Genomic DNA, 21,764 nt, shown 5'->3' on the forward strand with positions numbered 1-21,764 from the left:
CTCTTTTTTTAAAAAAAAGCGGCGGTAGTGTGCACAAAAGCAAGCCATGCCGCGAGCGGCGACAGGCCATAAACACTCATTATCAGAATGCGACAAACAATGCATGACACAATACAGTAATGCATTTTCAGCTTAGAGTGAAGTAAACACCTATAACAGAGAGAACGGCACTTATCAGATCAAAGAAAAATAAGCATTCAATTCAAACCAGACGTAGCACGTGAAAAAGGAAGGGTACCCGTATAAATACAGACAGAATGCCTGACACATAGCAATGGCTACCTGGTAAAGCTTAACTGCTAAGCTTACGTCTCTAACCAAACTACTGTAGCTGTATCGTCATTCATTCGATCTAAATTGTGTCTCATATTACAATGGACCAACTTTGTTTCGATTTGGAGGTGCGGCCTAAAACTTTTCTCTCCCCTTGAATTTTGAGTCTCAAATTTCAGGTGCGGCTTAGATTCGGGATCCCCCCCGTCGATTTTGAGTCTCATTTTTCAGGTGTGGCTTAGATTCGAGTAAATACGGTACTCTCTTACGCAACAAGTTGGGATGTTCCAATCACCTGCATGAGACAAGGTCTATAAAGTGGAGCATGTGATGATTTACTTGCATGTACATTAAGTAACATTACAGCAGAGCACATACGGGCCCTTTGCCCAGCCATGCAGCCTATTCCTTTTTGTCACTGCCCGCATCATCCCATTACTCTCCGTCGCCCTCCCTTCACAGCTCGTGTCTGTATAAATGGGTGATAGGATTACTTATTATTAGCAAGCTCCACAAGCTCTTTGCTGCTGACGTCACAGACAAATAGTTCTGTCTCAGCATTTAATTTTCCAGTTCATGACGCGTGAGATTTTCGTATCTCCTCTGATCTTATCGAAGTAGTATAGCCTTGGTCTTCCAAGTGGTCCTCTTCCTTGAGGATATTCTGTACGCACTTTGTAGATTTTTCGCTTCGTCTGTAGCTCACAGCGCATGTCCGGTCTGTTGAAATTTCCTAGCTTATTTTTGGACAGAATGTTCGGTTCTCCATATAGTTCTTTGTTTGTTCACATTCTCCAATCCTCAGTGTTTGCATCTTGAAATTTACTCGCCAAAATTTTCCTTTCAAAACATTTCGCTTCTTCTGATTTTGTTAATGTTCGTGTCTCACCAGCTTATGCTGGGACAGGTATGAAAAGAGTTTTATGTAAGGGAATCTTTGATTTTCTTGAAATAAGTTTGCTTTTTATTCTGTGATGCTTTTGTCTATAGTTAGCAAGGTTCCTAGATAAGTGAACTTATCTGCTCCAGTTTTAATGGTATGGTTAGTTTGCTGTGAGACAATGGAGTATTTGATTTTACTGCACCAATAAGTTGTTATACAATTTTGCAGTAAGCGAATTAATCTCTTGTTCATTTTTCCACTGTCATCTATGTATGCCAGTATGTTAAATTTATGATCTAATGACAGGATTAGCTTCTATTGATAGTGTCATGTAGCAGATCTTGGCCCTTGTTTTTTTTTTTTTATGGAATTCCTTGAATTTGTCAACCTTCATTTAATTTCTTTTTTTCTTTCCCCCAGACCTCTTTCTGATTAATCCAACTTCCTCCATGTCCTTTCTTATTCTTAGTCCCATTTCATGTGCTCATTCTAAAGAGGGGCACATAAAACTTCAGTCTTTTCTTGTGTATAATGTTTATGAGCTTGTCCATCTGTTTATGTAGATAATCATATTTCCTCCTCTTCCATGATCATTATTTCCTTTTTGTTGTCTGAAGAGCTTCTGTAGTATTTTTCTTCCCTTCTTCTCTAGTTCTTCTATTTCTCCTTTCTCATACAGTATAAAGTGCTTCTGGAGTAAGTTGTGGTGTAGTGCCTAATCTTTGCATTGTTGGAGATTTGTTCTTCTGTTACCTGTCTTCTGTACTAACCTGCACACTAATCCTATTTGTTTTCTTGTTTATCAAGTAGTCCCCCCCCCCCCCCCCCCCAACCTTGTATTCACATGAGTTCCTCCCACCACATTTGTATTGCACATACTCTGTGTTTTTTGTAGAAGGTCACAAGTCCTGTGTTTTTACAATAGTGTATAGTTTTTTTAAATTGTTAGAGCATTTTTTTTATGGTTAGCAATTTTTATTTATTTATTTATTAGTTTATTTAACGTGGTAGGATAAGGACAATCAGGTCCTTCTTACAGCTAACCAGGCATTTCACATATTTTTCTTTACATTTAATCTAGTAAGCATGTTATAAGCTACTTCTAATATACAACACTATCAAATGTTGAGTTATTACTACAGCTCTAAAAGAGAAAAATAAACACAGTTCACATTTGTTCATGAGAAGTGCAACAGTAAAGACAAGTTACAAGAAGGCAGATTTGAAGTATGAGCACTAGTAACAGTGGACACGACAGTAGAGGGGGAAGACACAGTTGATGAAGAGAGGGGAAAAGAACATGATGTGACTGAGAAATCAAAAGAGAAATACGAGTAAAGGGGAGAAGATGGGAGCAAATGCTTAAATTTGACAGAGCACAACTGGTCCTACATCTTAATTTCTGAGGAAATGTAAGATGGTGACTTATAGAAATGCTTCAGCAGGGCATTGAATTGTGTGCAGAATGCAGGGTTTCTTGTTTCAGTGGCAGATGGTACATGGATGGACACAGTTAGGGTACTGAGCAAGAGTTAGACATTGTGTTTTGAATATAATGACATGACAGGTATTTCACCTCTGACGCCTTCATATTATATAATTGTTCTAGTAATAGTTTTATTTTAATTATTTTCTGTTGTGTTATAGACAGCAGCCACTTATTTACAAAAGAAAATTGGCAATTCTGACTCAAAATAACATGACACTAAGAAATTGTATTAATATTTGGTAATTTGTTATATTTAATCGCTTTGTTTTCACAAATAGACAACTAGAATGATTTTTGATGTCACTTTTAAGTAACAGTATTGTCGCAGGAGGTGCCTAATGTCAGTTTTAACTGTTGCAGGAAACAACATCAGTTACTCAACCACCTGGGAATATCGAGTAAGTGTTTGACACCTTCTGGTTGGACTTAAAATAAAAATTAAATTTACCAGTAAATAGTTTCGGAGCAAAGGAGACCACCCACTGAATAGCAGAAGCAGAGAGTTGTCAACAGGCACATGGGAAAGAATGAAAAGCTGCTAGTTTTGAGGTGAATCCTTGCTCTATATGCTGAAGACAACCATCTTCAAAGGAATTCCCCCTCCCCTTCCCCTCCCCCTCCCTCATTGCCCAGTACCACCCGGAGACGGGAGCAACTGAACGGTGTCTGTGTTTATCATTGTGCCGGGAAATTAGGGACATCCTACATGTAATCCTTCCCACCCCTCCTAAAGTGATATTCCTCTGCCCACCCAATCTACATGACATCTCGATCCGTCTCTGTGCCACTTCCACTACCAACCACTTGCCACATGGGTCATTTCCCTGTGGACGGCCCGATTCATCCACCTGACATATTTTATTCTAGCTCTGTCCAAAGCTTATCCTATCCTACCAGGGACAGACCACATGTGAAAGCAGCCACGTCATATAACGACTATAACTGTGCTGCAGTTTCTACGCAGCACTCTGCATGGGTACAATCACAAGCTAATTGCCCTCCAAAATGAATGGTCACAGTCAAAAACTTATCAGCCTGGGGCAGAACGTGCTACTGAGCACAGAGTGCTCCAGTTCGATGGCTGCTTGGCAGACTGTGTCATGTGGATCCTCTCTCCAGTACCACCTTTCGTGAACCACACAATGCGTCCTTTACTCCCGTAATCCTCCTGGCCTCGATCACCGCTAACCCGTCGTCCGTCCGATCGCCTACCCTCCATTCCCTTGTCTTTTTTTGGTCATCAGTCTACTGACTGGTTTGATGCGGCCTGCCACAAATTTCTTTCCTGTGCTAAGCTCTTCATCTCAGAGTAGCACTTGCAACCTATGTCCTCAATTATTTGTTTGACGTATTCCAATCTCTGTCTTCCTCTACAGTTTTTGCCCTTTACAGCTCCCTCTAGTACCGTGGAAGTCATTCCCTCATGTCTTAGCAGATGTCCTATCATCCTGTTCCTTCTCCTTATCAGTGTTTTCCACATATTCCTTTCCTCTCCGATTCTGCGTAGAACCTCCTCATTCCTTACCTTCCTTATCAGTCCACCTAATTTTCAACATTCGTTTATAGCACCACATCTCAAATGCTTCGATTCTCTTCTGTTCCGGTTTTCCCACAGTCCATGTTTCACTACCATACAATGCTGTACTCCAGACGTACATCCTCAGAAATTTCTTCCTCAAATTAAGGCTGGTATTTGATATTAGTAGACTTCTCTTGGCCAGAAATGCCTTTTTTGCCATAGCGAGTCTGCTTTTGATGTCCTCCTTGCTCCGTCCGTCATTGGTTATTTTACTGCCTAGGTAGCAGAATTCCTTAACTTCATTGACTTCGTGACCATCAATCCTGATGTTAAGTTTCTCGCTGTTCTCATTTCTACTACTTCTCATTAACTTCGTCTTTCTCCGATTTACTCTCAAACCATACTGTGTACTCATTAGACTGTTCATTCCGTTTAGCATATCATTTAATTCTTCTTCACTTTCACTCAGGATAGCAATGTCATCAGCGAATCGTATCATTGATATCCTTTCACCTTGTATTTTAATTCCGCTCCTGAACCTTTCTCTTATTTCCATCATTGCTTCCTCGATGTACAGATTGAAGAGTAGGGGCGAAAGGCTACAGCCTTGTCTTACACCCTTCTTCATATGAGCACTTCGTTCTTGATCATCCACTCTTATTATTCCCTCTTGGTTGTTGTACATATTGTATATGACCCGTCTCTCCCTATAGCTTACCCCTACTTTTTTTAGAATCTCGAACAGCTTGCACCATTTTATATTGTCGAACGCTTTTTCCAGGTCGACAAATCCTATGAAAGTGTCTTGATTTTTCTTTAGCCTTGCTTCCATTATTAGCCGTAACGTCAGAATTGCCTCTCTCGTCCCTTTACTTTTCCTAAAGCCAAACTGATCGTCACCTAGCGCATTCTCAATTTTCTTTTCCATTCTTCTGTATATTATTCTTATAAGCAGCTTCGATGCATGAGCTGTTAAGCTGATTGTGCGATAATTCTCGCACTTGTCAGCTCTTGCCGTCTTCGGAATTGTGTGGATGATGCTTTTCCGAAAGTCAGATGGTATATCGCCAGACTCATATATTCTACCCACCAACGTGAATAGTCATTTTGTTGCCACTTCCCCCAATGATTTTAGAAATTCTGATTGAATGTTATCTATCCCTTCTGCCTTATTTGACCGTAAGTCCTCCAAAGCTCTTTTAAATTCCGATTCTAATACTGGATCCCCTATCTCTTCTAAATCGACTCCTGTTTCTTCTTATATCACATCAGACAAATCTTCACCCTCATAGAGGCTTTAAATGTATTCTTTCCACCTATCTGCTCTCTCCTCTGCATTTAACAGTGGAACTCCCGTTGCACTCTTAATGTTACCATCGTTGCTTTTAATGTCACCAAAGGTTGTTTTGACTTTCCTGTATGCTGAGTCTGTCCTTCCTACAATCATATCTTTTTCGATGTCTTCACAGTTTTCCTGCAGCCATTTCGTCTTAGCTTCCCTGCACTTCGTATTTATTTCATTCCTCAGCGACTTGTATTTCTGTATTCCTGATTTTCCCGGAACATGTTTGTACTTCCTCCTTTCATCAATCACCTGAAGTATTTCTTCTGTTACCCATGGTTTCTTCGCAGCTACCTTCTTTGTACCTATGTTTTCCTTCCCAACTTCTGTGATGGCCCTTTTTAGAGATGTCCATTCCTCTTCAACTGTACTGCCTACTGCGCTATTCCTTATTGCTGTATCTATAGCGGTAGAGAATTTCAAACGTATCTCGTCATTCCTTAGTACTTCCGTATCCCACTTCTTTGCGTATTGATTCTTCCTGACTAATGTCTCGAACTTCAGCCTACTCTTCATCACTACTATATTGTGATCTGAGTCTATATCTGCTCCTGGGTACGCCTTACAATCCAGTATCTGATTTCGGAATCTCTGTCTGACCATAATGTAATCTAATTGAAATATTCCCGTATCTCTCGGCCTTTTCCAAGTATACCTCCTCCTCTTGTGATTCTTGAACAGAGTATTTGCTATTACTAGCTGAAACCTGTTACAGAACTCAATTAGTCTTTCTCCTCTTTCATTCCTTGTCCCAAGCCCATATTCTCCTGTAACCTTTTCTTCTACTCCGTCCCCTACAACTGCATTCCAGTCGCCCATGACTATTAGATTTTCGTCCCCCGTTACATACTGCATTACCCTTTCAATATCCTCATACACTTTCTCTATCTGTTCATCTTCAGCTTGCAACGTCGACATGTATACCTGAACTATCGTTGTCGGTGTTGGTCTGCTGTCGATTCTGATTAGAACAACCCGGTCACTGAACTGTTTACAGTAACACACCCTCTGCCCTACCTTCCTATTCATAATGAATCCTACACCTGTTATACCATTTTCTGCTGCTGTTGATATTACCCGATACTCATCTGACCAGGAATCCTTGTCTTCCTTCCACTTCACTTCACTGACCCCTACTATATCTAGATTGAGCCTTTGCATTTCCCTTTTCAGATTTTCTAGTTTCCCTACCATGTTCAAGCTTCTGACATTCCACGCCCCGACTCGTAGAACGTTATCCTTTCGTTGATTATTCAATCTTTTTCTCATGGTAACCTCCCCCTTGGCAGTCCCCTCCTGGAGATCCGAATGGGGGACTATTCCGGAATCTTTTGCCAATGGAGAGATCATCAAGACACTTCTTCAAATACAGGCCACATGTCCTGTGGATACACGTTACGTGTCTTTAATGCAGTGGTTTCCATTTCCTTCTGCATCCTCATGTCGTTGATCATTGCTGATTCTTCAGCTTTTAGGGGCAATTTCCCACCCCTAGGACAAGAGAGTGCCCTGAACCTCTATGCGCTCCTCCGCCCTCTTTGACAAGGCCGTTGGCAGAATGAGGCTGACTTCTTATGCCGGAAGTCTTTGGCTGCCAATGCTGATTATTTATCAAAATTTAGGCAGTGGCGGGGATCGAACCCGGGACCGAAGACGTTTTTTGATTATGAATCAAAGACGCTACCCCTAGACCACGGGTATCCTGTGTCTAGCATTCCTATTCTGCCCAGTGGTTGCCTCCAGCTGCTGGCTTCTCCTACCTGCCTCTTTCTCTCTCTTTTAGCCATCCCACCTAACACAACTCATCTGAATCCATCTGCTGAACTCCAGTGTTGGCAATATGTGTTCAGCTGGCTTGAAGTACCTGCACAGGTATACAATTTTGGACAACTTGATGCTTGTACTATTTAGTGTGTAGCGTCCTTTAATCCTAAGTCCTAAGTTATTTACATTCTACCTGAACTTTCCTTACCAAATTTACCATCAATTTTGATATATATATATGTTTGTGTTTATATATATATATATATATATATATATATATATATATATATATATATATCAATTTTTCTGCATGGTTTTAATTTTAACAACATAATCATAATACCAGAGCCACTTCCTCATCCCCTCAAACTCAGAACCTCCCACAGAAGAACCCCAAAAGTGCCCCACTTGTGACAGGATACTTTCCGGGACTGGATCAGACTCTGAATGTGGCTCTCCAGCAGTGATACGACTTCCTCAAATCCTGCCCTGAAATGAGATCCATCCTTCACGCAATCCTCCCCACTCCGCCAAGAGTGTCTTTCCACCGTCCACCTAACCTTCGTAACCTCTCCATCCCTATGAAATCCCCAAACCACCTTCCCTACCCTCTGACTCCTACCCTTGTAACCGCCCCCGGTGTAAAACCTGTCCCGTGCATCCTCCCGCCACCACCTACTCCAGTCCTGTAACCCGAAAGGTGTACACGATCAAAGGCAGAGCCACGTGTGAAAGCAGTGATTTACCGACTGACCTGCCTACACTGTGAAGCTTTCTATATGGGAATGACGAGCAACAAACTGTCCATTCGCATGAACGGACACAGGCAGACAGTGTTTGTCGGCAATGAGGATCACACTGTGGCTAAACGTGCCTCGGTGCACGGCCAGCACATCTTGGCACAGTCTTACACCGTCCGGGTTATCTGGATACTTCCCACTGACACCAACCTATCAGAACTCCGGAGATGGGAACTTGCCCGTCAATATATCCTCTCTTCCCATTACCCACCAGGCCTCAACCTCCGCTAATTTCAAGTTGCCGCCGCTCATACCTCACCTGTCATTCGACAACATCTTTGCCTCTGTGCTTCTGCCTCGACTGACATCTCTGCCGAAATTCTTTGCCTTTTAGATATGTCTGCTTGTGTCTGTGTATGAGCGGATGGATATGTGTGTGTGTTTTTTCCACCTAAGGTAAATCTTTCTGCTCCCGAGATTGGAATGACTCCTTACCCTCTCCCTTAAAACCCACATCCTTTCGTCTTTCCCTCTGCTTCCCTCTTTCCTGATGAAGCAACTGTTGGTTGCGAAAGCTTGAATTTTGTGTGTGTGTTTGTGTTTGTTTGTGTGTCTGTCAACATACCAATGCTTTCGTTTGGTAAGTTACATCATCTTTGTTTTTAGCTGTAATCATAATTTAAGTATTTTTTCCACAGATCATGTTCAGAAACAAGAGTAATTTTGTTTTATTAGTGATTAATGCCATTTACTAAAAGACATCTTATATTAAACAATGGAAATTCCATGTTGGAATAAAGACAATATTGTGGAAAGAATGACAGGCGCAGCAAAAAGACTGCTAAACATGTAAGCATTATGCTGAGAAGTATTCTTCCGAAATAGACACAACACACACACAAACACACACACACACACACACACACACACACATATTCATGTAAACACAGCTCACACACATGACCATTGTGTCTGGCTGCCGGAGCCAGACTGCGAGCAACTGTGCGTGATGGGAGAAGCGACCTGGGTGGTGGGAGTAAGGAGAAGACTGGGGTGTGGAGGGGGAGGGAGAGCAGTGTAGGGGTGGGAGCATGCAGGACATGGAGGAGAGAGGGTAGGGCAGCTAGGTGCAGTCGAAGGGTGGAGAAGCGGAAAAGCTGAGAAGTAAAAAAATTGTGGGTGTGTTGGTGGAGTAGAAGGTTGTGAACAGAGAAGGGAACAGGTGGCTGTAGGACAATGACTAGTGAAGGTTGATGCCAGGAGTATTTGAGAATGTAGGATATATTGTATGTAGAGTTCCATGTGCGCAACCCAGAAAGGCTGATGTTGGTAGGAAGGATCCAGACAGTACAGGCTGTGAAGCAATCGTGGAAATGAAGAACGTCGTGTCGGGCAGTGAGCTCGACAACTGGCTGGTTCAGCTGTCAATTTGGCCGTTCGTGCGGACAGACAGCTTTTCAGCTGTCGTGCCCCTGTAGAACAAAGCACAGTGGTTGTGGCTTAGCTTTTGTGGGACTGGTCTTGCATCTAGCTCTATTACAGGGATATGAGCCACGAGGCAAGGAGTTGGAAGCAAGAGTTGTGTAGGGTCGGATGAGGATATTGTGTAGGTTCGGTGGGCGGCGGAATACTATGAGGGGTCGGCAGGACATTCCTCCTGGGCTCAACCTTCGTTAGTCATTGTACTTCACCCACCTATTCCCTTCTCAGTTCCCCTCTATTCCAGCAGCACATCCACTATTATTTTACTTCTCTCCTTTTCTGCCCACCCTCCCCCTTTATATCCTCCTGGCTACTCCTAGCTGCCCTACCCTCTCTCCACCTCGTCCATTAATTCTCCCACAAGCAGCACTTTGCTGTCCCCCACTCAACTCTGATCTCCCTCCACTCCTCCTTGCACCAGCCTCCTCTTTAACCACACCACCCCAATTGCTTCTCCCATCATGCACATTTGCTTTCCGTCTGAACCCGGCAGCTGTGTGTGTGTGTGTGTGTGTGTGTGTGTGTGTGTGTGTGTGTGTGGGTCGGTCGGAAGAAGGCCTTCTGGCTAAAAGCTTACATGTAGTTTTTGTTGTGCCTGTCTGCGCCTCAACATCTTCCCTATATGGTGAGTAGCACTCTATCCTTTCCATAATACAATGAGAAAATTATGAAATGGATAATTACTACTCACCATGTAGTGTAATGCTAAGTCGCAGACAGGCGCAAGAAACCCTTTGGCTGCACAGGTCTTCATCAGAATTAGACATCCCCCCTTCGCGCACACACTGCAGTCTCTGGCTGCCAAGGCCAGACTTATAATAATGTAATCAATATATCTTCGTAATACAGACATTTTATATTGAAATGTAAAGATATGTTATAAATGTCACAGTAAAGAGTTGCATCAAATAGAAAATCTACTTGAGAAAACTGTCTGCATTATTATGTTGGTACGTAACTTCTTAGCATTTTTGTTTTGCATGTCAGTACTTTGGTTGCTGTGGATCTGTTTATCAATTGTTGTTCTCTATTTTAAAGTTCGTTGTTGCTATTTGACTTTATGTATTGTCATTTTGTCATATGAAGATAATGTGTGGAGCTGTGGATGCTAGGAAATGGAGTACCAAGTGGAGAAATTGGAATATTACCGACATACTGTTCTGTTTGAGCACAGTAGAGGAGTGACAGCAGTGAGGCACCCAGAAACATTTGTGCCATGTATGAGGATAATGCCAGTGGACAGAGCATGGCAAGAAGATGGTTTTCTTGTTTTGAGGAGAATCATTTTGATGTTAGTAATTCTCCGTATTCAGGAAGACCTATGGGGTTTGAAGAAGATCATTTAACGACATTGATCCACAGTGATCCGTGTCAGCGTACTCGAGAACTGGCAAATGTGATGAACTGAGATGATTCCACCATAGTGCGACATTTGTGTGCAATAGGGAAGATTCAAAAACTTGGTGTATGTGTACCGCATGCTCTAAGCCAAAATCACAAAAATAAGTGAGTTGCCATATGTGCATCTCTGCTTGCTCGTCATCAATTGGCTCGTGAACGACACTGACCATTCCTATCCTGTATCCTTACTGGTAATGAGACATGTTGTCTTTACGCTGACATAAGGAAAAGAAAGGAATGGTCGAACCCACAGAAACTCCCTGTACAAAGACCTATGCACATCCACAGAAGGTAATGTTATGCATCTGCTGGAACAGTGATAGTGTGGTTTTCTACAAGTTGTTTTCCCAAAGCGTAACCATGAATGCTGAAATTTATTGTCAATAACTGAAACATCTTGCAAACACAGTCCAAAAACACTGACCACGAAGACTCTGTGAAGTGATGGTACCGTATTTACTCGAATCTAAGCCGCACTTTTTTTCCGGTTTTTGTAATCCAAAAAGCCGCCTGCGGCTTAGAATTGAGTGCAAAGCAAGCGGAAGTTCTGAAAAATGTTGGTAGGTGCCGCCACAACTAACTTCTGCCGTCGAATATATGTAGCGCTACACGGGCATCCTTTGTAAGCACAAAGATAAATACTGGCGCCAAAACCTCTGCGTCAGTAAATAAAATTAAAAAAAAAAAAATTGGAAGACGAGCTTTTTTTCTCCGCCCGAGTTTCGACCACTGCATTTTCATACATTATCCAACGAAGTAAACACAAATTCCGTATTGTTCATCTTCGAATGTAGCAGAATTTCAATGTACTACGAAAATTCGACTGGCAAGACTGGGGTTTTTGTCAATATGGCCAACTCTACGTTCTGAGTTTTTTCCTACCTGTGAAAAGAGACGGTTGCTAATAGGAACCTGATGAAATGTGAATCACATGCAGTATTCTCTTCACCATAAGAATAATACGAATATAAACATTTTGCCATGTATTCTTTCATGTTTGCTTCTATCTCATTTAAATCCTGTCTGCCTAATAAACTACGAAACTAGAGTGAGACAACAGCAAACGCGGAAGAATATACGTATCGTGTCATGTTTATATTCGTATTACTCTTATGCCTAATAGTGATACAGTCAGAAATGAAGCACGGCAACTGACTAGATTTTTAAATCTAAGATGACTAATTTCTGTGCAGAATTTGATGTACTAAAGAAGCAGCTGCAAAGATTTTCAAACGGAGAAAAATTTTCGCCAAACTCTCGTTCAGAACGTGTTCTATGATACGCAGGCTATCATTTGGTTCTTGTTGATCATTATCAAAGAAAGCAGCAGTGTAAGTAACAACAAATAGCAGTCTCTTGCCATTGTTTCACTAATGAGACGATTCCTCTCTTTTTTTAATTGTAGGCGGCGGTAGCGCGCACAAAAGCAAGCCATGCCGCGAGCAGCGACAGGCCGTAAACACGCACTATCAGAATGCGACAAACAATGCATGACACAGTATAGTAATGCATTTTCAGCTTAGAGTGACTGACCTATAACATAGAAAACGGCACTTATCAGATCAAAGTAAAATAAGCAATAGATTCAAACCAGACGAAGCACGTGAAAAAGGAAGGGTATCCGTATAAATACGGACGGAGCGCCTGACGCATAGCAATGGCTACCTGGTAAAGCTTAACTGCTAAACTTACGACTCGAACCAAACTACTGTAGCTGTATCGTCATTCGTTCGACCTAAATTGTGTCTCATATTACAATGGATCAACTTTGTTTCGATTTGGAGATGCGGCCTAAAACTTTTCTCTCCCCTTGAATTTCGAGTCTCAAATTTCAGGTGCGGCTTAGATTTGGGATTTTTTTTTCCTTTATTTCAAGTCTCATTTTTCAGGTGCGGCTTAGATTCGAGTGCGGCTTAGATTCGAGTAAATACGGTACTCCTCGATAACCTTACCCGCATTCTGGTAGACTGACAAAGAACGCTATACCGTATACGGGAGTTGGGTCGGGAAGTCATTGTGCGCCCACTTTATTCACCTGATTTTGCACCCTCAGATTTTCACTTTTTCCGTTCTCTATCAAACAACCTTCAAGTAACTTCCTTTCTGAATGTAAATACACTCTGAACGTGGCTCGACGAGTTATTTGGCTCAGAACGACGTGATTTCTACAGTCGCAAAATTGAAAAGTTACCCCAGTGTTGGCACTGTTGGTAAAATGCTACGAACTTGTGCAGCAACTATCCCAGAACCCGAAATCTGTTACAGGTGGCCTGTCTGACAGCTTCCAGGGGCAACAAAAATTTGATTTTCAGTATTTCACGTGATAAGAATTCAGAAATTTAGAATATTGCTGTAAGCTACAGATTAAGAGGTGTTTAACGTAACAAGACAAGTATTATGGTTAGAAACTGTGTTTGTCTTAAGGCATCAGGACTCGTGGCACACAAGTACCCAGATTTTATTCACGTAGTATTTGAGAATATGAACACATAGTGGCTTCCAACAAACTTTACGCACAATTTCAAATCTTTTTTAAACTTATTCTCCCTTATGTACATAAAGTCAAATACAGGGTGATTCAGGAGGAATGTTACATAATTTGAGATGGTTCTGCATTTGAAAATAAACTGAAAAGTCTAGTGAATGTGTTCAATTTTTGATACGTTACTAGAGTGAGCTGAAGGCTATACACATCCATGAATGATTATGAAGACAAGTGTGAATATTACTTACTAAAATGCTGTGAGGATGCTGTAGCGGTTGGAATGTCGGTGGAACAGATGGCTGATCTATGCTACAAGAGCTCAGCCTTCTCAATGCACTTGTCAACGCGCCGAAGTGTGTGTTGTGTTGCACATTTAACATCGTCCCGGTGGGGGGGGGGGGGGGGGGGCGGTAATGTGAGCAACAGTGTCAGTGATGTGAGCGACAAGTTCTGTTCTTCATGTATATCCACCTTCGTAGCGTACATATACCCCTTTAACCATCCCCGGAAACAAATGTCTAATAGGTTTATGTTGGGCGATATGGCAGGCCAGTTAATGGGTCCGTCACAGCCAATGCACCAATGAGCAGATGTGTTGTTCAGATACTGGGATCTGTGTCTGGTACATGGAATTGGTGATGTGTCGTGTTGCAGGTACATTTACCATCGTTGCTCTAATGTCATCTCCCGAAAGTGCAGGTAGTTCTCGTCTCGGGAAATGTGCATATGCTGCAGTTGTCGTGCGATTTGGCAGGAACACAGGTCCTGTCGCCAAGTCATCGGTCGCAACATACCAGATGTTCACTGAGAACCTAACTTGGAATCTTGTTTCCCTAATGCCATCTGGTTTCTCCATCGCCCATGTATGAAAATTGCTGGTGTTTGTGAAACCAATGAGTGTAAATGTAGCTTCATCTGTAAATAAAAGTGTATTGCACGACATCTCTGTGTACAGCCAATCGTTCACAAAATTGTTGTCTGGTTAGTGAGCTACACGGATGCAGATGTCGTACGGGCTGCACACGGAATTGGCACAAGCTCTCGGGATGTAATGTACGCCACACTTGCATTTGTGAAATATTGAGTTGATGGCTAATGCCATTTGTTGAGAAGCTGGAAGAAATTTTTGCATAACTTTTCAATGTCACAGTCCCCCAACAATCATTCTTTCCTTTTCATCCCATCCGGTAAGTCTCTCCTGACCCGAGGTTCTGGACAACTTTTCTGAACTCTGCCCCTTTTCCTAAACCTCACCAGTCATTTTCCTTCACTCCTCTTCCTCCCCTCTCAATCTTTCTGTCAGGAGCAGCCACTGCTTCTGAAAGCTTGCAAAATTAACTACTTTATAAATATATTCTCGTGCTGCCACTTGGTGAACAGATTTTTTTTATCCATCCGATTACATTGTATTTTAATATATGAAGTAATTCTAAGACGTTATTAAAAGTTTGATTGTTCGTTCAGAGAAAGTTGATATAATTATCAGGTTCTGGGTGTAATATATCCTTTAGCAAATTTTCAAGGATATATTAATCCCACATTTTCAGTGTTTCCTTGGACCAGCATGTATTCTTTTTCTTCCTTGTACACAGTGCTTAAGTCAGTGCAGTGAATGCTTTGTATGCATCGGTAGCCATTCCCGCTAGTGTCAGAATACTTTGTGGCACAATGTGCACAGTGTGGAGGCAGCTGCAATAGTGAGGTTAACTTTGACAAACTCTCTCGGTACTTCTACACGCTTGTTCGACAAACCTTTGGAGAGCGAACAGTGAATCTGACAAATGTGCTTGGGCCTAGAGACTAACAAGGAGAGGTTCCCAGCAGTGGAATCAACTTTTTGAAATTGTCTGTACAGCGTTGTAGCTTAAGGTCCTGTACATCACACTCTGCTGCTATTCAAGTGGCGGGCCACCATTTGCCAGTACTCAGCATTTTTTTTCCCCCATAATTCTCTGCAGCTTAAAAAAAAAAAATTCCGAGTATGATAATTAAGGTGCTGGCCTCACATGCAAAAGGTAAAAGAAGTTACAAATCTCATCAGGTCCTTTGAAATTTTTAATTTTTAAATCTTATTTAAATGACTTTGGTAATTAGTTTTATTAAATTAATTCAGGGTGTATACGACCCGGGAGATCCGGGAAAAACCCGGGAATTTTTTCGTCCGGGAGAAAACCGGGAAAAACCTGGGAATTTTTTGGAATTCCGGGAACTTTTCCTTGTTTTAGTTACCAGTTAAATTATTGTTATTTTAACTGGTAAGAACCAATACTTCAACAAAGGATATTACTGTATCCCACGTCTGCAGGATAATATTGCAGAGAGGAAGAAAAACGAAAATAAAACTTAAGCGGCAAAGGAATTGCGCCATATACAACAAAACACAGTGCTCATACAAGCGTCTGCCAACCAAAGTGTGTCAAAGGCTTTAGGAAGAATATGCAGTGCTTCCTAACAACAAATTGCCTCCGATGAGTGTGGCATGACAGCTGTTTACTTTAGATTCATTTGAGCAGTTTCGGGCGGGCTCTTGCGCATGCGCAGTTGAGTCGCCTATGGGTAGTACCTTCTCCCGCTTCTGGCTACAGATGTGTGGCTGAGCGCCACTATCTAAATTGCTCCGGTTCGGAAATATCGTAGATCCAGGGCTGATGCACAGAGCAGTCTGAGTTGTAGTGGTTAGTCTCCATGTGACCTGTGCTTACCTTTAGTGATTTTGCTGTTTCCTCTTCGTTTATTGCTCTCACATTAAATGAAAACAAAACGGATTTCTGTGGCCGGGAGCTACCAAATTAATTAAAATACGTTCGCATAATTACGGAAGGCTAAAATATGTTGTCAGTTCCAGGTTTTATTTCCACCTTTCTGACAATCAAGCATTAATCACCTTGCAGAACAATGAAGTTATTTTTGTCGGTTTGCTAAAGAGATTGGGCTTTTATTAATATTTTGCGCTCAGGAAGTCAATTTATTTTAAACGAAGTGTTTAATCTCATGCTGTTGGCATTCGCTGCATTTCAAGTGCATGTTTTCCGTCTTCTAGCTCGTATGACATTATGCCATAATAAAGAACCAAACATGAGATAATACAGTACTGGTACTCTAGAAAATTTACATCTGAATCTGGACATACGATTGTGCACTTTAAGCCAAATTACGCATTTTAGTATGGTTCACGAAATCACGATGCTCCTGAAATATCCTTCGATGTCTTATTTCTTTTATGACATAATGCAAGATCACATGTACAAACATACGGGCTTTCTGCGTCATCGTAGCTGCGCTGGCGCGGTGATGCCTGTTATCTGGCGCTCTCTGGCAACTGCTGAAACGAACCAGTTTCTAACAGGTCACGGGAAAATATTGCGAATGATGGTTTGAAAAGTGTTACTTTCAAAGTAAATTTCCTTTTACGCAAGATGAACTATGTGCGAGAATGTACGATGAATTTCTTGAACCACAGAGCGTTTGACTCTCATGTAAAAATCAACTCCTTGAGGACGACCATCTAGAATAATTTAGAGCCCAGAAGATCAGACATTTACGTTGTTATTAAAAATTTTACTGGCACATTTGTGTCATGTATCTTAAAGTGTAACACGCGCAAAATGAGCAGCATTATATGTGGAAGCTTAGCCTCTCTTGCAGCTTATTAGTCTTAGAGACCAATATTATTTGTGAAAGCATCTTTTTTCTTTTATCAAAACTATGTGTACTAATTTAAACCATTAACTTTTGTTTTTGTGTGTTCGCGCTACTTAAGAGTGATCTTGCTATTGGTTGACTACACTACGTGTCTTGTACTGTCATCAGCTGTCGACATCACGTGACATGAGCTATGACTGGCTTACAAAAGCGCGTCGCAATCTCGATTTCATTGCTTCGGAAAGTAACATGCAGTGTTTGGTGGAATTCGAATTTATACCTCCGTAAAACGAAGGAGTGCAGGATTGCTGCACATCAAAGATCTTTCCAAAACGTGTTTTTTTCCCCTGGGTTTTGTTTTCTAAAGTGCCGGTAAATTCTACGTCTGTTTAGAAAACCATAAACATTCAAAGGATTGATAAGTTTTACAGTGCCGAGGAAAAGTATACTGTCATTTAACACGGAAAAAGTGTATTTTCATCCGGGAGAAAGTGTATTTTCAACCGGGAAATCCGGGAAAAATCCAGGAATTTTTTTTCCTTGTCCACGTATACACCTTGTAACTGGATTAAATGCAGTTTTTTTAAAAATATATATTCCTTTCTCGCATCATTTTAATCACCGTGTTTGGTTTTTCAATTGCTCTCATTTTATCTTCCAGTCATTCTTTTTCCACTTTGATTTTTTGTGCTTGTGAAGGTAATTCCTTTTTATTTATCTGTCATGCAGAATTCAACGAAACAAAATCTAGGATGGAATTTAACAATATTATGAAAAGGATAGTAGCTATTCGCCATATAGCGGAGATGCTGAGTCACAGAAGGCACAACAAAAAGACTGTCAGTAAATGAGCTTTTGGCCAAAAAGGCCTTTGTCGGAGATACTAGGATACACACACACAGCTCTCTCACACATGACCACAGTCTCTGGCTGCTGAGGCCACACTTTGGGCAGCTGCACATGATGAGAGACGCAATCGGGTGGTGAGGGTGAGGAAGAGGCTGGTGTGGGGAGGGGGAGGTATGAGAGTGTAGGGGTGGGAGATAGTAAAGTGTTGCTTGTGGGAACATACAGGGATGAGGTGGACAGAGGGTAGGGCAGCTTGGTGCAGTCAGGAGGCAGGCAGGGACCAGGGGTGGGGGGTGTTAGTGGAAAATGAGAGAGGTAAAAAGACTGTGGGTGGATTGGTGTACTACAGGAATGTGTAGTGTTGGAATGGGAACAGGGAAGGGGCTAGAGGGCAAGAACAAAGAAGAATAAAGGTTGAGGCCAGGAGAGTTACCACAATGTAGAGTATCTTGCAGGGCGAGTTCCCACCTGCGCTATTCAGAAAAGCTGGTGTCGGTGGGAAGGATCCAGACGGCACAGCTTGTGAAGCAGTCATTGAAATGGAGACTGCTGTGTCCGGCAGCTTCTCGGCCACAGGTTTTCAGTGGCCATTCGTGTGAACAGAGAGCTCATTAGTTGTCACGACCACGTGAAGTGTAGCACAGTAGTCGCAGTTTAGCTTGTAGATCACGTGACTGGTTTCACAGGTAGCCCTGCTTTTGATGGGATAGGTGATGCTTGTGACCGAACTGGACTGAAGTAGGTGGTGGTGGGAGGATGTACGGGATGGGACAGGTTTTGCATCTAGGTCTATTACTGGGATGTGAGCCACGAGGCGTGGGGCTGGCAGCAGGAGTTGTGTCGAGATGGGTGAGGATATTGTGTAGGTTCGGTGAGTGGCGGAATCCCACTGTCGGAGGATGGGAAGGATAGTGGGTAGGACATTCCTTGTATCGGGTCACAACGAGAGGTAGTCGAAACCCTGGCGGAGAATGTGATTCGGTTGCTCCGATCCCGTCTAGTACTGAGTCACGGGGGGAACACTCGTCTGTGACCGGACGGTGGGACTTTGGGAGGTGGTGGGTGACCGGAGGGATAAGGCGTGGGAGATCCATTTACGTACGTGGTCGGGAGGGTAATTACAGTCTAGGCCTCGGTGAAACCCTCGGTGCATTTCGAGAGGAACTGCTTGTCACAACGGGTGCGACAGCCACGAGTGGCTAGACTGTACGGAAGGGACTTCCCGGTATGGAACGGGTGGCAGATGTCAAAGTGGATGTATTGCTGGTGGTTGGTAGGTTTTACGTGGATGGAGGTACTGATCTGGCCATCTGTGAAGCGGAGGTCAACATAGAGGAAGGTGGCTCGTTGGATTGAGTAGGACCAAGTGAAGCAAATGGGGAAGAAGGTGTTGAGTTTCTAGAGGAATATGGATAGGGTGTCCTCACCCTCGATTCAGATCGTGAAGATGTCACGAATGATGACAGTTTCTGTCCCTTTACCAAATGGTGCCCTGCTCATCACTACTATGCCACCTCCCTTTACACTAACATCCATAACACCCGTGGCCTTACCGCTGTCGAACATTACCTTTCCCGATGCCTGACAAATTCCAAACCGACAACCTCCTTCTTAATCGTCACGATCAACTATATTCTCACCCACAATTGCTTTTACTTTGAAGGCTTTTGCTCTCCAGAAACTCAACACCTCATTCGCTTCACCTGGTCCTACTCAACCTGACAAGCCACCTTTTCGATGTTGACCTCCATCTCAAAGACGGCTACATCGGTACCTCTGTCCGTATCGAACCTACCGACCACCGGCAATACCTCCATTTCGACATCTCCACAATTCTGTACCGAGGAGTCCCTTCCGTGCAGTCTAGCCACTCGCAGGCCATTGCATCCTTTGTGACAAGCGGTCCCTCTCGAGATACACTGAGGGTCTCACCGGGGCCGGGGCCTTCACAGACTCAAATTACCCTCCCGACCTTGTACGAAAACAGATCTCCCGTGCCTTATCTCTCCAGTCACCCACCACCTCCCCAAGTCCACTGTCTGGCCACAGAGGAGCATCCCACTTGTGGCTAAATACCAGCCAGGAATCACATTCTCCGCCAGGGTTTGGACTACTACTTGTTGTGCCCTGAAATGAGGAATATCGTACCCACTATCCTTCCTGCCCCTCCCACAGTGGCAACCTCTCCCTTTCCCGCCCTCCGTCTAACCTCCTGACTGCACCTAGCCGTGTTACCCTCTCCCCACCTCGTCCCCGTACGTTCCCACAAGCAGCACGTGACTGCGTCGTGTCTGTTTTTGACTTAAAAAGCAGGCTATGCACTAATAACAATGTTGCCTGTGATTTTAGGCTTTTCCAGCTGAAGATGATCATGAAATGTTCTCAGGTAATCAGACTGGTGCCGTCTGTAAATGGTACGATATTTCAACGAGCTGAGTTACTATATTCAGTCGGTCGCAATGAGTGATCTGTCTTCTGCCGGATGCCGACCTGTTTGCTGCTTCCTTCGCACTGTAGAGTTTTTGCCTGCTGTACCTGTGGTCGGTTCCACTGGTGAAGCAGAGGGGAAGTGCACTGTTGGGGCACGAGTTGTGGTCCTCAGTTTCTTTGCCACCACCACGGAGGTCAGGACACTGCCGAAGGGGAGACACGTCACTGTGGTGTGAACTAAGGTGTCCAGCTGGCATAGCACGAACGGATCTTCCCACAGGCTGTCACTGTGCTTTGAGCACACCGAGGCTTGTCCCGAGCCTTACTTAGCCTTAGTTTCTGCTGTCTTTATTTATCATCTCATCGTGTAGCTCGGCCTCTACAGATACTTTTATATGATTCTAGACTTCCAGTTTCAACAAGTCGGTGCTATAATAATTTGTGGTATGTCTGCTGGAGCGATAGTGCTCCACCTTAGTGAAGTAGACAACTGTTACTTATCTGTGTGACACTTGTGCTCCACACACCTATCCCATATTATATGGCTAGTCTGACCTGTGCACACATTTTTCTACACTGGTACAGGATTCCCAGTTTTTGGAGTTCTAGGCTATTCTTAAAAGACATGAAAAGGCTTTTGTCTGTGGCTGTGAGCAAAAAACTCACTCGGCGTTACATTCTTGGGAACCATGGATGAAGGGTATCAGACGGATGCCATATTCCTCGACTTCCGGAAGGCGTTTGACTCGGCCCTCCACTGCAGACTGGAGTGCTAGTTCTGCAAGGTTTGCAGGAAAGCTTCTGTAAAGTTTGGAAGGTAGGAGACGAAGTACTGGCAGAAGTAAAGCTGTGAGGACGGGGCGTGAGTCGTGCTCGGGTAGCTCAGTCGGTAGAGCACTTGCCTGCAAAAGGCAAAGGTCCCGAGTTTGAGTCTCGGTTCGGCACACAGTTTTAACTGCCAGGAAGTTTCATATCAGCGCACACTCCGCTGCACAGTGAAAATCTCATTCTCATTTATGTCATTATTAAAAATTTTACTGGCACATTTGTGTGATGTATCTTAAAGTGTAACACGCTCAAAAAAGATCAACAGTATATGCAAAAACTTAGCTTCTCTTGCAGCTTATTGACCTTAGCGACCAATATGATATGTTAAAGCTTTTCTTTTATTGTAGCAACACTATGTATATTAATTTAAACTATTAACTTTCCCTGTTTGTGTGTTCCTGCTACTTAATAGTGATGTTGCTGTTGGCTGACTACATCACGTGTCCTATGCTCTGAATATCCGCTGTCATCGGCTAGTGAGATCACGTGACACGAGCTATGAACGGCTTACAAAAGCGCATCGAAATCTCGATTTCAATGATTCGGAAAGTAACCCGCGCAGTCTGATGGAATTCCGGTGTATACTTTCGTAATATGAAAATACGCAGCGTACATGTTGCTGCACATAAAAAATATT

At 42.9% G+C, this 21,764-nt stretch overlaps 1 protein-coding gene across 1 annotated transcript in view; it reads left to right on the top strand.

Moving 5' to 3' along the window:
• LOC126108608 (zinc finger protein 534-like) overlaps positions 1-21,764 on the top strand; it is a 75,678-nt gene that overhangs the window by 37,635 nt on the left and 16,279 nt on the right. The window contains exon 5 of the mRNA XM_049913911.1: positions 3,006-3,043. Within this exon, the coding sequence (XP_049769868.1) occupies positions 3,006-3,043 (38 nt within the window). The remainder of the gene's footprint in view (positions 1-3,005; positions 3,044-21,764) is intronic.

Source organism: Schistocerca cancellata, chromosome 11 (genome assembly GCF_023864275.1).
Source record: "Schistocerca cancellata isolate TAMUIC-IGC-003103 chromosome 11, iqSchCanc2.1, whole genome shotgun sequence".
NCBI lineage: Eukaryota > Metazoa > Arthropoda > Insecta > Orthoptera > Acrididae > Schistocerca > Schistocerca cancellata.